General features: G+C 55.6%; 2 protein-coding genes across 4 annotated transcripts in view; one reads left to right on the top strand and one right to left on the bottom strand.

Annotated features, from left to right (window-relative positions):
- Window positions 1-11562, top strand: part of KIF9 (kinesin family member 9) — a 53490-nt gene extending 41928 nt beyond the window's left edge. Inside the window, exons 18-22 of the mRNA XM_014596095.2 lie at window positions 3845-4053; window positions 5569-5748; window positions 7161-7276; window positions 9767-9871; window positions 11325-11562. Coding sequence (XP_014451581.2) covers window positions 3845-4053; window positions 5569-5748; window positions 7161-7276; window positions 9767-9871; window positions 11325-11432 — 718 coding nt within the window. The 3' untranslated portion in view covers window positions 11433-11562. The remainder of the gene's footprint in view (window positions 1-3844; window positions 4054-5568; window positions 5749-7160; window positions 7277-9766; window positions 9872-11324) is intronic.
- A 94-nt stretch (window positions 11563-11656) lies between these two features.
- Window positions 11657-15517, bottom strand: part of LOC102567728 (uncharacterized) — a 35665-nt gene continuing 31804 nt past the window's right edge. For all 3 annotated transcript variants that reach the window (XM_059729261.1, XM_059729260.1, XM_014596091.3), the window contains exons 10-11: window positions 15183-15324; window positions 11657-13385 (exon numbers count right to left, since the gene is read on the bottom strand). In XM_059729261.1, coding sequence (XP_059585244.1) covers window positions 13153-13385; window positions 15183-15324 — 375 coding nt within the window. In that variant the 3' untranslated portion in view covers window positions 11657-13152. The remainder of the gene's footprint in view (window positions 13386-15182; window positions 15325-15517) is intronic.

Raw genomic sequence — 15517 nt, 5'->3', positions numbered from 1 at the left:
GAGGAGAAGGAGCTAGACTTCAGACCAGACTAAGGCACAGGGCATTACAAGTCACTGTTTTTTGGCACTTTGAAGCCTGGTGGTAGGATCAGATGATAGAAATGTGGATTTCACCAGTTGCACCAACGCGGTGGGGGATTCTGTACACACAGAGCCATTGATAAACCCCTGAGGATGGGCAAGCCTTGCAGCACACAGCAGAAGCATCTTCACAATAGCTCTGCACACCTCCCTTGTACGACCCTAACACTTGGCCTGCCCAGGTCGAACTGGCTAGTAACCAAGGGGTAGCAATCGGGAGTGGCGGCTACGGCCACACACTTCTGAATAGATGAGGGAACTCTCCCACTACCTCTGCAGTGCTAGGGCAAGCGCTGTGCAGATGTCTAGGAAAGTGCCCGTTGTCCTTCTGCAGTTCTCCAAGCACTGCTGGCCACCCCGGTTGTGCTGTCCTGTCCCATGGGTCTGCGCTAGTCCAGAAGCAGCACAGAGCAGAGTGAAGCTGTTCCAAGAAAACTCCTTCTTGAAACAGCTCCTCAGTCTTCTTCAACCTCCTTGTGTATTTCTTGTTCTCCTCAAGGTCCAGCTGCTGGCAGAGAAGGGGAAGCCACGGCTATAGCTTTAGCTGCTGCCACTCCAAAACCAGCTTTGCAGCTATGTAGCAGCAGACTGCCAAATTCATCCTTGCAAGCTGCTGCATATAGGATCATAGGAAACTAGGGCTGGAAGGGACCGTATAAAGGCATCTAGTCCAGCCTCCTGCTCAAGGCAGGGTCATAAACCACCTCAGCCAAGTGTCTGTTTGACCTGCTTTTGGAAGTTCCCAAGCGTGGAGATGCCACAACTCCTCTAGGTGCCTCATCCAATGCTTGACTGCCCTCCAAGTCGGAAAGTCCCTCCTAATCGCCAGCCTAAATTGCCCCTGCTGCAGCATGAGGCCAGGGTGAGGTCTCTACCAGCAGTGTGGGGCTGAAAGCTTTCTTATCCTTGATCCTTTTGGAGTTTGAAGATGGAGCCTGCTCCCCAAAAGGAGGTGGGTTAGGGAATGTTGAAAGAAGGATCAGAGGAGTTTTCAGTGCATGGAATATGTGAACTCCTGGCTACGAATCCCACCCTGCCCCAAGGAAACAGTCCCACAGCACAGAGGGCCGAGCCACAGAAGAAAGGAGCGTGGGATCCCCGTGCACATCCTTGAGAAGAGATCTCCCCGCCTCCCAGTGTGGCAGCACTGACTCGTGAAGAAAAACCCAGCTGTTTGCTATGGATACCTTTATGTTCAAGCAGCTACGTAGGCAGTTTTGTATCAGTGCGTCTCATTTCAGAGCACGTTTCACCGGGTAGTGAATCCCTGCAGCCTAATGCAAACGGTTCACCCATTACTGCAAAGCCAGCCAAGCACGTTGGGTATGTCTGCATGGCAGAGCGCAGTGTAGAGATACCTGAGCTAGCTCTGAATCACAGACTTATAGACAATGAGGGTGGAAGGGAGCTCAGGCGGTCACATCTAGTCCTGCCCCCTGCTCCAAGCAGGACCAGCCCCAACTACAGCATCCCAGCCAAGGCTTTGTCTACCCGGGTCTTAAAAACCCCCAAGGTTGGAGAGGAAACCTCCACAACCTCTCTGGGTAATCTGTTCCAGTGTTTTACTATCCTCCTCATGAGAACATTTTTCCTAATCTCCAACCTCAACTTGCCTTGCTGCAGCTTGAGCCCATTGCTCCTTGTCCTGTCATCTGCCCCCACTGAGACCAGCCCAGCTCCATCCTCTTTGCAACCTCCTGCAGGGAGATGAAGGCTACTATTCAATCCCCCTCGGTCTTCTGTAGACTCACTAAGCGCACTTCTCTCCTCCAGCTGCCAATCTGTGTTCATTGCCCTCCACTAGACTCTCTCCAGTGTGTCCACATCCTTTCTGTAGCGGGGGCCCAAAACTGGACACAGGACTCCACGTGTGGCCTCCCCAGTGAATGAGCAGTGAAGTCCTGGTGAGGAGAGTACATTAGCCCGGGTAGAGAACTGAATTTATGAGACTTTATCACTGCCTATGTATGTGCTGGAGGGTTGGGGGAGGGAGGGCATTTTAATTAGAATGGTCCCTGGACAACTGCCCTAATTAAAACAGCTCACCGTCACGTGTATTAAGCCCCTGCATGTTTACAAATGGCTGCAAGAGGCTTTATCTACATCTCATTCGACAAGGTTTAGATAAAGTGCCCCTGCAGCCATTTTAAAATGCAGGGGGGTAATACACATGCCGGGGAGGCCACGCTGCAGTTTCTCATTAGAACGTGGCGCAGACGTGATTAATTGAGTCGGCTCTGACACGCTCTCAGCAGAATGCAAACAGGCACGTGTATTGGCAGCCTGTGTGATGGCAAAGCCAGGTCAGAGGTCGCTCTGATGTTTGTACGCAGGACTGCATTGTGTCACACGGGTGTACCCACAGAGCCACGGGGTTGCATGCAGGGGAGAATTAGCCTGTGCCAAGGGTACAGGGATAAGGCCCCGTCTGAGGATGTAACTTCCAGGTAGCAAATGGGAATCACAGCATTAGCTATCCTCACGCCATGGTATTTCCGTGTTCATGTCCTGCTCTTACACCTCCTTCCAGGGGCCTCGTACCATGTTCATGGGACGCGAGGCATGTACACGGGAACGGCTTGCATGTGTGTCTCAGCTGAGGTGCACTTCAGGGATCTCTTAGATCGGTGAGGGCCCACCCTTTTAGCAGGCATGCCACAAACTAGCCACGCGCCCTCTCTGAATGCCACGCCAGCCCCTTTCTCCTGCACCATCTGCTGCTCTGCTTCCTGCTTCTGCCCTGTACTCCCTGCCTGCTGTGATGCTCTGCTTTCTGCTCCGTGCCATATCTGCTGCTGTGCCACCTGCCCTCTCCCCAGGCTGCCACAGACCCCACAGCCCACAGGTTGGCTACCCCTGTCTTACACTAAGCGCTCCAAACATTGGCTAAAATCAGGCGCTGACACCACTTCACCACTCAGGGCTCAGTTCCCGCAAGAACTGATTGACTTTCACACCAATGTACCTTGTATCTGCCCTTCTGGCAGCAGCTGGAGCTGCTCTGACCTGGCGCGATGTGCTGTGGTCCTGGGCACACATCAAGACACAGCGCCTGGGAGCAAGAAACTCCGGGGCAATGTGCGCCAGAGTTTATTCATTTGTATTGATTTCACATGTAGACAGCGCCTGTTGTCATCCATCTCTCTGTGTTGCATCTGTTTCTAGAGGACAAATGTAGGGGGAACTCGACAGTTAGAAGACGGCTTCCCTAGGTTAGCAAAGATGGATGAAAGAGAAGCATTATCTCCATAGAATCAGTGTCCCGTAGGTTGGGCCAAGGGCACAGTGGCGTAGGGAGTACAGGGGGGGGTTAGTGTCACATGTAGTCATAGGGGATGCTGGGGGAGCACGTGGATCCATAGGCAATCCCGTGGGATTCTAGTCCGGGGAGTTAGTCATGGGATATACCGGCACCTGCAAGAGGCTTGCTTCACGTAAGCATTTTCTGCTCCCCTGGGTTCCCAGGCTGGCCTCAGGGGCCCCAGCACTCAGGTATTTGGATCAATAAAGACCCAGCTTCAGGGCAGAGTCAACCCTGAGGCAGCCTCGAGAGAGTTTTGCTGCTGTGTAAGTAACTCTGCCTCCTTGGGAGTCATTACGCAGAGAGAAGGGCGTGAAGGCTCCCGCAGAGAGCCGCGCTGTGATGGGTTGTGACGGGCCCTGTGATGGTTTACAGACCCTGTCGTTCTGCTCCGCGGAAGTCAGTCAAGCTCAAAGCAGAGCAAACTGAGTCTTCCTGTATCTTTCTTTGGCCCTGATGCAGTACCCCTCCCTTGAAGTCAGTGGCATTTGAGGACTTCAAAAATGAGCGTGGGAGTGAGATCAACCGGATCTTCAAGGAGAACAAAGCCATCCTCAGTGACAGGAAGAAGAAGGCAGGCGAGATAACCCAGAGGATCAACCTCATAAAGCACCAGATGGACATCACCAAGGAGGCCCTTGAGCTTCAGAAGCAGGAACGGGAGCTGCAGGGTGAGCATCAGCCCGGGGGGATGGATAGCCCCAGATCCGGGCAGGAGTAGGGAAGAGCAGTTGCTTTTTCCCTCCAGTGCCACCTCTTCCCCCAGCTCACCAGCCACCCAGGGCCCTGTTACATGGCTTTATGCAGTTGAAGACTGCAGGCCCAGGATGTCCAGAGGGATTTCAGGCTGACATGGAGCTGGTGTCATTCAGAAAAGAATCAGGCCAGTTCAGTGTAAAACCCTTTTGCCTGCCCCTTGGCAGAGTAACAGTGACTTAGCTGTGAGTGTACGTGCTCCTGTTTGAACTGATCGGTCTGGACTGGCCCCTGGGGTGGAAGAGGATGCACATGTCATGCATGTGTCATGCAGGAGATAAGTAGCCAGGAAGCACAGTCAACCCACTTTAGTTTTATAGTAGCTAGGGTCAGGAGGGACCTGAACAGATCACCTAGCCTGACCCCCTGCCACAGACAGGAATGGATGCTGGGGTCACAAGACCCCAGACAGGTGATCGTCCAACCTCCTCTTGAATTTGCCCAAGGTAGGGGTGAGGACCACTTCCCTGGGAAGTTGGTTCCAGATTTTGGCCACCCTAACTGTAAAGTATTGCCTTCTGATCTCCAACCTAAACCTATTCTCCATCAGCTTATGACCATTGTTCCTCATCACCCCAGGTGGTGCTGGGGAGAAAAGGGCTCTGCCTATTTGCTGTTGATCCCCCCCGATGAGCTTGTAGGCAGCCACCAGATCCCCCCTCAGCCTCCTCTTGCTGAGGCAGAACAGGTTCAGGTCCCTCAGTCTCTCCTCGTAGGGCCTGTCCTGCTGTCCTCTCACCAAGCGGGTGGCCTCCTCTGGACCCTCTCCAGGCTGGCCACATCCCTCCTGAAGTGCGGCGCCCAGAACTGGACGCAGTACTCCAACTGCGGCCTGACCCAAGTCGCACAGAGGGGGAGGATCACCTCTCTGGACCGGCTTGAGACGCATCTGTATCAATAATGACTCCAAGATCCCTTTCTGCCTCTGTGCTTTCAAGAAGGGAACTCCCCAGCCTGTATGTGTGCTGTGGGTTCCTTCTCCCCAGGTGCAGCACCCTGCATTTGTCTGCGTTGAACCCATCCTATTCTCGTCTGCCCACTGTTGTAGTCTGTCTAAATCTAGTTGCAGCCTCTCTCCCTTCAAGTGTGTCCACCTCGCCCCACTGTCATCAGCAAACAGTGTGCTTTCCACCCCCTCGTCCAAGTCGCTGATGAAGATGTTAAACAGTGTGGGCCCAAGGACCGAACCCCACTGCTCACATCTCACCAGGTTGAGTTACACGCTGCTGGATCAGGGAGGACATGAGATCTAAGCAGGTTCAGGAATTAGCTGCTCCAACTCCATGCAGCAGTGGGTCTGAGGAAATGCTGATCGTGTGGTTAACCTCATTACAACTGGGTAACTAGTGTGCGGTTAAGAGCATGATCGCCGTTCTTTCTCACTCTCCTCCACCCATGAGGAACCCTCACTTCCTTCTCTGCCCCTGCAGGGGAGTATGTTGATGAGAAAGGACAGATCATAATCGACGAGGAGGAGTTCTTGCTGATCATGAAGCTCCAGGATCTGAAGAAGCAGTACAGGTCTGATTACGATGAACTGCAGGACCTGAGGGCAGAAATCCAGTACTGTCAACAGCTGGTGGACCAGTGTCGCAACAGGCTGATCTCAGGTACATGCAGTGCTTCCGGACAGTACCCCGTCTAGGGCAGTCAGTAGTGTCCCCAAGAACCTGATAGTGCTCATCAAACAGGGAGCAGGTGTTTAAATATCAGCAATTGCACCTACAGAAATAACAGCAATTACACCTACCCAAATGTAGGGGTCCCTACCGCCAAACTTACTCCCAGCTGTCACTTGCGAATCACCACTGCAGGTCTGGTGACACTGGGTCTAAGTTGCAGGAAAGCGGTTTTAGATTCAATCACAAATAAAAACTTCCTAACTGAAAGAGCAACAGGTCAGCGGAAAAAGCTGCTCAGGGAAGTGGTGGATTCTCCTGCACCGAGGGTTTTTAAGAAAAGGCTACACAGGCGTCTGTCTGCCTCAGGTTAGGAACAGTGCATCCTGCCTCGGCAGGGGGTGACTGAGAACCTTGCCAAGCCTGCGAGTTCATGACTCGAGATGTAGACGTATCGCAGTTGGAAGCTTCACATGCATCTGTTACTCCATTTTCTACAAACATAGCAAGGCCCAAGCTTACGGGGACCTCCCAGGCTGAAACAAATGCATTGTGTTTTGTCCAGACTGCTCCACTCGGGGCCAAATCCTACTTGCATTGAAGTTTTGCCATTGGTTTCGGGGGCAACCAAGACTTGGCCTACACTTGGAGCTCCAGATGTTTGCATTTGCTGAAATGTGAAATCCCAGGGTCACCCACGCAAATGCTTTTAATGCCGAGATGGCTCTTTCAAGTCAGGGCAGAAAGCCAGTGCTCTTCTACTCACGTTGACACAGGGCTAGTGAAAGCAGAGCTCGGCATGTCGCATTCCCCACCCTGCCCTAATTCCTGCGTGGGGCATTCCTGCAGAACAGAGCGTCCCCAGGGGCTCACTTCCCTCAGATCCAGGCCCCGCGAGGAACGTAGGGAGGAGCGGAGACCTTGGAGACGGCTGCCTGGGAAATGCCTGTTATTAACAACAAGGCTTGTCCCAGCAGCTTTGCAACACCTGCTGTGCACGCTCACTTGCTATTATGGGACAGCACGCCCATTTAGTGCTGGGCTTGCAGACCACAAATGTGCTGGCCGCCAATCACTGCTCCCTCCGAGGTTCTAGATGCCAGATTGAAACTTGTTTTCCTCTGTCCCAGCGTGCAGGAACAATGACCTCCAGCGGCCATTCGGGGTAGCTCTACCCTGCACCTACATAATGGATTCCCCAAGGACAGAGCATGTTTGAGACCCGCTCCCCATGTAAAGGCAGCAGATTATAACCTGTCCACATGCAGCAGGTTTCAGCTGACAGCAGCTCTGCCGCACGGTTAAAGTACTGCAGTCCACGTCGCAGGAAGCCAGGAGAAATACAGCCCTAGTCTCCTTCCCCATCGCAGCCCTGTTTCTTGTCCTCTCCTTTTGCCTTTCAGAGTTTGAAATCTGGTACAATGAATCCTTCCTTATTCCCGAGGACGTGCAAGAAGCGATAAAACCCGGCGGCAACATCCGACCTGGTATGATCCCCATTAACAGAGTCATGTGTCTGGTGAGTTTTGCCATGCATGTCTTCCTTCTCTGCTTGCTAATGGGTGTTGCGTTGCCAGTAAGAAGACTGGGAGTCCTCCTGAGGCAATATGGGGGTTAGTTATAGTTTGGACTCTTTTTCTTAGCGGTGATGTCATCTGTAGGGAGAGAAGCAGGAGAGCTGCTGTCAGCAGGCATGTCTCACTTCGGTGTATGATCTAAGTGAATGATAGGAAATCGATTCCTTCAAGCAGTTGGTGATCTGCTTGCTATCAATAACCAAGGCAGGTAGGAGGTGCAGGGAGTAGCTGGGAGACTTGTTCCCAGCCTCTGTGATCTGTAGTGTTTACAACGCCATTGTCCTGCCGGCACTGAGAGCAGCTCTCGGCGCCGTGCCAGACATCTGTAGAGACAGGATTCCTGTGGGAATCAGTGACCCTTTGTCCTTCCTGAGCATGGACAGTTCTCTCAACATTCATATTCCCCAGGCTCTTCCTCCTGCGCATCGCTCTCCTCTGAACCCTGTCCAGGGTTTGGGTTATATTTAAACATGGGATTCAGACCCAGAGCTGTTTGCCACAGACGTGGTGCCTTCCATACCAAAGGCGCTCAGACACTTCCACATACATTGCCACTGGCGTGGAGCCATCTCTGCAGTGCAGAGTGACAGCCCAGACCCACTCGGTACTGAGGAGGGAGACGTTACCACCTTGCCTGTATTATACACACTGCCCAGCCCTTGCAGACCTGAGCAAGGACATTTGGGAATTATAACTGAAAAGGAATTCCTTTGCCCTGACTGGACCATGGTTTTGTTTGACTGGAAAGCTCAGGGTCAAGCATTCAAAGACCTCACTGCCATTGAATGCAGCCAAGACCCCGCACTGCTGAACACCACCAAAGCCCCAGCTCTGCAGACATAGGTTGCTGATGTATCCCAGGGTACTCAGTTTGGTCCTGCACTCAGCTAGGCCCAAGTCTGAGTTTACAGCCTGGTTTGACCTACATCTTTGATACGTTGCAAAGTGAAGGTAGGTGGAAACTTGGGAGCGTTCGGGTTAAGGGCTTGCACCCGGGTCATGGCTAGACAAGAGCCACCTGACTGATGCAGTTGTGCCTCATGACCCTCCTAGCTGCAGGAAGCCAGCCTCAGGAGATAAGCCTGGTGCTTTGAGAAGGACTTTGGCTGCTCAAGCTGTTGGAAATTGGGGTGTGAGCTGCCTCACAGGGGGGTTAGGGCCCTGATCAGGCACCAAAGTCAGGAGGTGTAAGACAAGAACCCAGGAGCCAAGACCCAGGGTCAGGTAGCTGGAGACAAGGTCAGGAACTGCAGTCAGGAGCTGAAGACAAGAGCCAGAAGGCATAGGCAAGTGTCAGAGAGCAGGATAAAAGCAGAGGGCAAAGAAACCACAGTCGAGGCACTGCCGGAGAGGTCAGATGATGCGGGTGACAGGATTGGGAGGCAGCCAGAGATGAGGAAGGGGTTGGGGTTGTTGGATTTATATCTGGGGCCTGGCTTCCTACAGCCAACAGGATAATGAGGCAGACCTGCTCCTGGGCACCCTTCACCTTACCAGGGAGGAGATGATGGTACGATAGAAAAGGAAAGGAAGGCACCAGGAGAGAAAACAGGGACTCTGGGCTCCACATGGCAGCCTTCAACTAACTCAGAGAGCCAGGTGCCTGGGAGGGACAAAAGCAAAAGAGGTCGTGGAGGGCTGGGACTTATTACGTTCCCTTCTAACGTGTCTTTTGAAAGTGTCTTGAGGGGTATCATGATAGACTTCTTGCCTACCTACTGAATTACATGGCTGTAAGGCTACATGGAGCAAGTATAAGGTGAGGGGAAATGGAGGAAGCTTGTTCTTAAATGTACCAGGAAACTACAGGCCAGACATCTATGAGGATCATGGAAGAGACGGGATGCCGGTTGGGACTCTGTATCCAGCAAAGGAGATGAGCCCATGAGGGGAAAGTCCAACACAAAACTGAAGTCCAAGGCAAAGCTCCCCTGAATTTCAGGGCCATCAAGTTCCTGCCCCTGGCCTATATATGAGGTCTTTCTTTCAGGAGCCCCTGAAAGAGAGACACAACCTAGAGCAGCTGTTCAGGAGTCCTGGCTTCTTCCTTGTCCCTTTTTAGTATCTTAGCACGTCACCAGGCGCCCCATTAGATGTATGGGCTTGCCTGAGTCGGAGCCTGTCCACACCCAGGCCTCCTGCGTGCTTTCTGGAGAGAGCAGGGCTCTGAGAAGCCACAGAGCTGGGAGAACGGTTGTCAGCATTTACACCGGCTGACAAGTCTTCTGCCACCTGCCCAGTTACACGTAAGCCCCCTGAGAGGGGAAGGCTCTCCTTTCCAATCCAGGTCTCTCTGAACCGTCATTTGGCCCCATGCTCATGGCATCATTAGGGTGAAGGTTCATTGATAACCCTTTTGTTTCCTGCAACCTCCCAACCAGTCCTCCCCGTGTTTTACATGGGGCTGGGTCCTGCCTGTCTCTTTCTCCCAGGATGAAGACGAGCAGGAGAGGTTTGACCGGATGCAGAAAGCAGTGTTGCCGGCCTGCCCGGGTTCAGTCCCCTTCTACAATGCCAAATCGAAGATGGAGCAGCAGGTAGTGTGCCCGGGGACACAAGTGGACAAGTCCGATGGCTGCTGGGTGGACAAGTGGACGTGTCGGCGTGTGCTGTGAGAGCAGCCCCTTGCCGTGCTCTTACCTCTGGAGTAGACCGCTCCAGCAGGACAGCGGGGCTTGGGCGAGCCTTTCCAAAGGCACCGGTATAATGATGTAGTGCGTTTAGGGCAGCGATTCTCACCCAGGGTACCTGTATCACAAGAGGAGCGCAGAGATTTCCAATAGAAATCCATGGTTGTGGTCGTGCTGAGTTCTTTGCAATGGAATAACAGCTCTAGGTTTTCTGTAGTCAAGAAAGGAGTGAGAACTAAGATAGCATTTTTCAGGGGTGCTCGAGTCTATCCAGGAGTGCTGAAAAGTTTGAGAACCGCTGGTCTAGGGCAGTGGTGCCCCCCATGCACTGGGACTGGGTCCTGGGGGAGGGGGCGGCACTGCCCCCTCCTAGCCCCCAACACCAGGTGCCGGGTCCAACAGGACCACCGCTTCTCCATCGCCAAGTTTCCAGATGAACGGGGTGCCCAGTGGGCAGGATGACAGCACCGTGGGCTGGATCTGGCCCACCTGTGGTGTAAAGTGTTGGCAGCCCCCTTCATCACCCCCCGCTCTGCGGCTTGTGCTGCCGAGCTCTGCATCAAGTCACTTCAGCAGAGGCCAAGTTCAGAGGCCGCGGGCTGGATCCCCCGCTGGCATTGCACGGAGAGCGCTACCCTGACTTACACCAGGGGTTGGGAGCCTTTTACCAGCGGTGGGCAGCCTCTTGCCACCCGGCCGCTGGAACACCCTGCCGCAGCGCACCGCCAGCAGAGACGGAAAACAGGGAAGCCTCATCAGCCTCATCCCCCAGCCCCTCTGCGGGAGATGCTGCTGGTGTGGGGGTGCCGGCAGGGCCAGCGGCCCCCCCAGACTCCATTGCTGCCCCCTCTCCCCCCCATTAACTGGCACCGACTGTAGTTGCCAGCAGCCGTCGGCAATGGTAAACGTGGCAGCGAGGAGGCTGCATTACCCTCCTAACTACCTTGACACCTTCCCCTCGCAGCAGTGGTGGGGACGGGGACATGAGCCTGACAAGGGGGTCTCCATTCTGGCCCCCATGGCCCAGATCAGACCTTTGCAGGCCAGAGCCAGGTGGCAGTGGCTTACCCATCCCCAAGTTACCTTAGTGGCTTGGTCTGTAGAGGATGGGCCACTGCCGCAGGGGCATCTCAGGGCTCCCTGTAGCTGGCACGTGTTGGAGGGGGGATACCGGACTTGATGGGCTACTGGTGTCATGTGGTGGGGCAGCTCCTCAGTTCTCGGGAAGGGCCACGCTCAACCCAGAGAGCAGCTGAAGGTGGGACTCAAAGGGTCTCTGTGCCATGCCCCCATCCACCTCCTAAACACCAGACGGGGGCAGAAGCCCAGGGAATAACTAGATCTCGTCTTCCTTCATCAGCACAGTTACCTCAGAACCGTGACCTCGCTCCAGCAAATGCAGAAGAAACCCGGCCTCCTCCCAGCCGCCGTGAAGAACAAATCCTCATCACTTCTGCACAACGTGTGACGGAGACAGAGTCAGAGCGGAGCCCTCTGCACGCTGGCCCACGCGAGGGAACTAAACCGAACGACCTCAGACAGCTCCCACCTTTATTTTTAGAGTAGATCAAGAAATAAAGCCGCGGTAATGAAAAAGAGCTGTGGTCCAGTGAGAATGAAGGCAAGTCGGCATCCCAGGCCGTCACTGTGCAGCACGAGGAAATGCAGGTTAGCGACCTGAAACAACAGCGGACCTGTTTCCCCGCGTGCTCCTGGAAAAGGCAGCACCTGGCAGGAGCTGTGGAGGAAAGATTGAGCTTCCCCCTCTGCTTCTCTGTGGGGGATGAAGACTGGGAAGGATTGCTCTTTTCATGCTTGTTTTAGCCTTGGAAAGAGCAAGGCTGTCGGCTGCGAGCTCCCCAGGCTGGCTGGGCTTCTCTGGAGGAGCCCGAGATGTAGGAGCTTTCTACGGGCAAGTCTAATAGATCTGACCCCTTCACGTAGGTAAAGGGGCCGGCGCAGCACAGGGACCCTGCCAGGGAACAGATCCCCTGGGCAAGCCTGCCTCCAACCCCTTGGAAGCTGCAGCTCAGGGGGCATGTTGGGGGCAGAGGAGAGAGGCAACAGAGACTGCCTGCAGCACCCTGAGGGCACAGCCCGGGCACTGCTGCAAGTGTCTGAGCTCCCCCAGCGCCTGCGCCAGCCCCTGGAGCACCCCAGAACTGCGGGAGCCCCAGGGACCCACAAGGAAGGACCCTCAGCCCCTTCCCCTGGGCACCCTGCCTGGAGGAGGCTCAATGCACTTGGCAGAGCTCCTCTGCCAGCTGTCCCGCCAGGCACTTTGTGTTCATGGGAGCCCATCTGGAGAGCAGAGAGGAGAGACGCAATCGCATGGCGCCCACAGGGGACTGCGGCCAGCAAAAGGAAGCGAGCCAGCTTCTGCCCTGGCATGTGCCGCAGCCAGCGTGCCTGGTACTCCCTGGGGCAGCTCTGAGAGCTCGCAGGGGAAGCTGCTGTCCGCCGGGGGCCTTGCAGGAGGAGCCCTCCCAGCAACACCCCTCACCGTGCCCCAGGGCAGGCCAGGCTTTGCCCCAGGCTTCTGCTGGATGCAGGAAGCCCCGTCCCCCATCCAAGCCATCCTGGGTCTCAGGACAGGACTGATCGGGAGTGAGATATGCGGCCAGACAAGCCGTCAGAGCCTTACTTATGCTCAGGTCCCTCCCCGGATGCTGAATTAGGGGCCAGAGTCTGCCCCACTGTCTTGCCATGAGGAGTCCCAGGGATGCCCCCTCCTGCCTATCAGGCAAACAGGGAAGTGCTCCCAGAGCCGTGCACCCCAGCCTGACACAAGCGGGAGCCTTTGGGCCTTGGCTTGCGTCCTGGGAGGTCGTAGCTCTGGCTTGTGGTCAGCCCAGGATAGCTGAAGATGTCCCTTGTCTGCTCCTTTGGGTCCACGGGGTAGAACACGCTACAGAAAATGATTTCCCCAGATCTGTGGACTCCATCGTGCTAGCCCTTGCCACCCCTCTGCTCAGCATTTGCCCCGGGCCTGGGTCACTGGCATGGGGCATCTGTTCCCCTGCCAGGTCCACAGGGGTCCTGGGCTGTTTGCCACACTAGCCAAGAAGCTCATTCTGGCGTCAGTGCCACTTGCCACAGTACTGGTTCCCGGCCGGGTCACCCTGAACCACAGCCCTTTAACGAGAGATCGCCCTACCCAGCCCTTCCTTGGGGAAGGCGCCCCTGCGTTACTCCCCCAGGTGTCCGTAGTCATCCATCACAGAATGAAGCGTGTCAAAGGCCTGCCGGAAATCCTCCTCCTCGCAGCCGTGGCGCCAGTACCAGTGGAGGTAGGCGCCGGCCCGATACATGACCCGGGCTCTCTCCACTACCTGCTGCAGGAAATCGGCCGAGCTGCTGTGGTTGGCGCAGACGGTCAGGGAGTGGCTGTGAGATCCCGGCTCCGCGACACTGCGAGAGTCTGGGGGAGGAGAGTCACCTCAGCACCAGCATTAGCTGTTCAGCCCCTACTCCTCCCGCCCAGGAGAGCCAAGCATTTAACCTGGGTGAGAAGGGCCACACGGCACCAACCTGTCTCCGGTGGGGAAAGGATTCGTGTGCCCGGCCCAGCTGAGTTTGGTCCTCCAGTGCCAAGAGCTATGCATTAAGGTGTGGGGGTGGACTGTACAAAGGGCTTGCTGTCCTTGGGACATCTTGGAAGGCCTTATCCTTCCCTCACCGACTCCCTGCGCGACCCAGCCTCAGCTGACCGTTTGTGCCTCAGTTTCCCCTTGGTAAAGGGCGTGAGACTTGCTTCACTTCAGAGTCACGTGTTCCTGTCACGTCCTCCAGTGAACTAGGCCCCTTCACACAACTCCGCGTACCCCTGTCCCACGCGACCGTCAGCCAGACACAGCACTGGCTCCAAACATGCCAGCATCGTTAGCCCTCTGGCACCACTGCCTGCGGAGGCGCTATGCCAGGTGCACTTCAAAGGGGGTCTGGACCCAGAAGCTGGTTCCTCTGCACCTATTTCTCGTGCCCGACTCATGTCTCCAGCGCGCAGCTTTCAATTCAACCCTGACTTGGAGCTGTGGCTCCGATGTCTGTGGGAGAAGCGATCAATAAAAGGCAGCTGGCCATGATGGTCGTGACTCCTGCAAAGAACATGCGGTAGTGCCCTCACCGCCTCAGCCCACAAATATGTGTTCTGGGTTTGCTCAGCACCCCTGGCCTTGGCTCCATGACCGACCTCCTGGCACAATATAAATCCATCGGGAGGATAAGGGATGGTTTCAAGGGGTTTCTACAACCAGTGGGTCCTCCCAAGGGGCCTGCTTTTCTCCACCACTTCTTGGCAGCCAAACAGATGAACCCGAAGGACTTTCCCCCACAAAGGGTCACTGCCCCGTCTACCTTATCATGATTTCTCTCTTTTCCCCTTTTTGCTCCTGTCTCCTTCCACTGCCCTCAGGGGCGCCTGCGGCCTTTGCTGGTGGAGCCCCAAGGACAAGTGGATGCAGCAGGTTGCAGACCTGCTTTCCCGAGCCGCTTTCCAGTCCAGCCGGACTCTGGCCGATTGTCTAAGGACTACTTAGCTCCCTTACAAAGAGCAGGGCTGCGAACTCTTCCCCCTGAGCAGGACTTGACTGCTTTCCCCTGCCCCTCTGTGGACCTGTGCAGTGCCAGGCTCTGCCACGGAGGCATTGTACATCTTCCCCCAGGGGACCCTTGGGGACCAGGCTCAGCTAAGTGGCACCAACTCCATTCAGGTCAATGCATCTGCATTCACCAGGCCCAAGCTGTCTCATGTCATACCAGGAAGGAGAGTGTCATGGTTAAGATATAGGAGTCCAGGCCTCTGGGCTCAGTTTCTGCCACTGCCCTTCTGCATGACCCCGGGAACGTCACCTAGCCCCTACTTTGTTTCCTGTAACAGCCTTGCAGGGGACTGGCAGAGCACAGCGAGTGCTTGTGAGGTGCTCAGCGATTTGACACGGGCTCAGACTAGCCGTGATGTGGAAGGACATGGGTACGCCTTGGTGACCTGGAGCTGGCATCAGCCTGGAGCATGCAACCCTGCCAAGGCCATCACAGCTCTGCAATGCCTCAGCACGTGCCGACACATCTGTGAATGCTCTCACCCCACGACCTCCTCTCCTGCCCCAGGACGATGCAGCTTTGGCCTCTGCAGCCTTGCTGCACTGGAGCTGGACCAGCGGGCGCTGTGACCCCCAGCCCATGGGAGCCATGTACCAGGACGGGCAGCAAGACTCACCCGTCCAGCAGCTGACAGGGAAGGGGTTCCAGGGGACGCACCGGCAGGCCTGGCGCAGCCTCTTCAGCACCGAGGTGTGGGCCCGCAGGAAGGAGTCCTCGTCAGGGCTGCGGGCTACGGCGAGCACGGCTGTGCTGTGATGCTGGCGGCAAGGCGAGCTAAGGACCGAGGCGATGGTAGACCCAGGGACAGCCCTGTCGCCTCCCTCCAGACCCCCTCGCTTGGGCCCAGACAAGGGGGTCACACATTTAGTTGTGTAGGAATCGCAACCCAGGGAGCCTCATGAAACCCGTGGCACCCAGCACAGCTGGGGTGTGTCTTACTGCTTCTCTTCC

The sequence above is a fragment of the Alligator mississippiensis genome, chromosome 5, assembly GCF_030867095.1.
Source record: "Alligator mississippiensis isolate rAllMis1 chromosome 5, rAllMis1, whole genome shotgun sequence".
Classification (NCBI taxonomy): domain Eukaryota; kingdom Metazoa; phylum Chordata; order Crocodylia; family Alligatoridae; genus Alligator; species Alligator mississippiensis.
The sequence above is the reverse complement of the archived record's forward strand: the minus strand, read 5'-3'. Positions and strand labels throughout refer to the sequence as shown.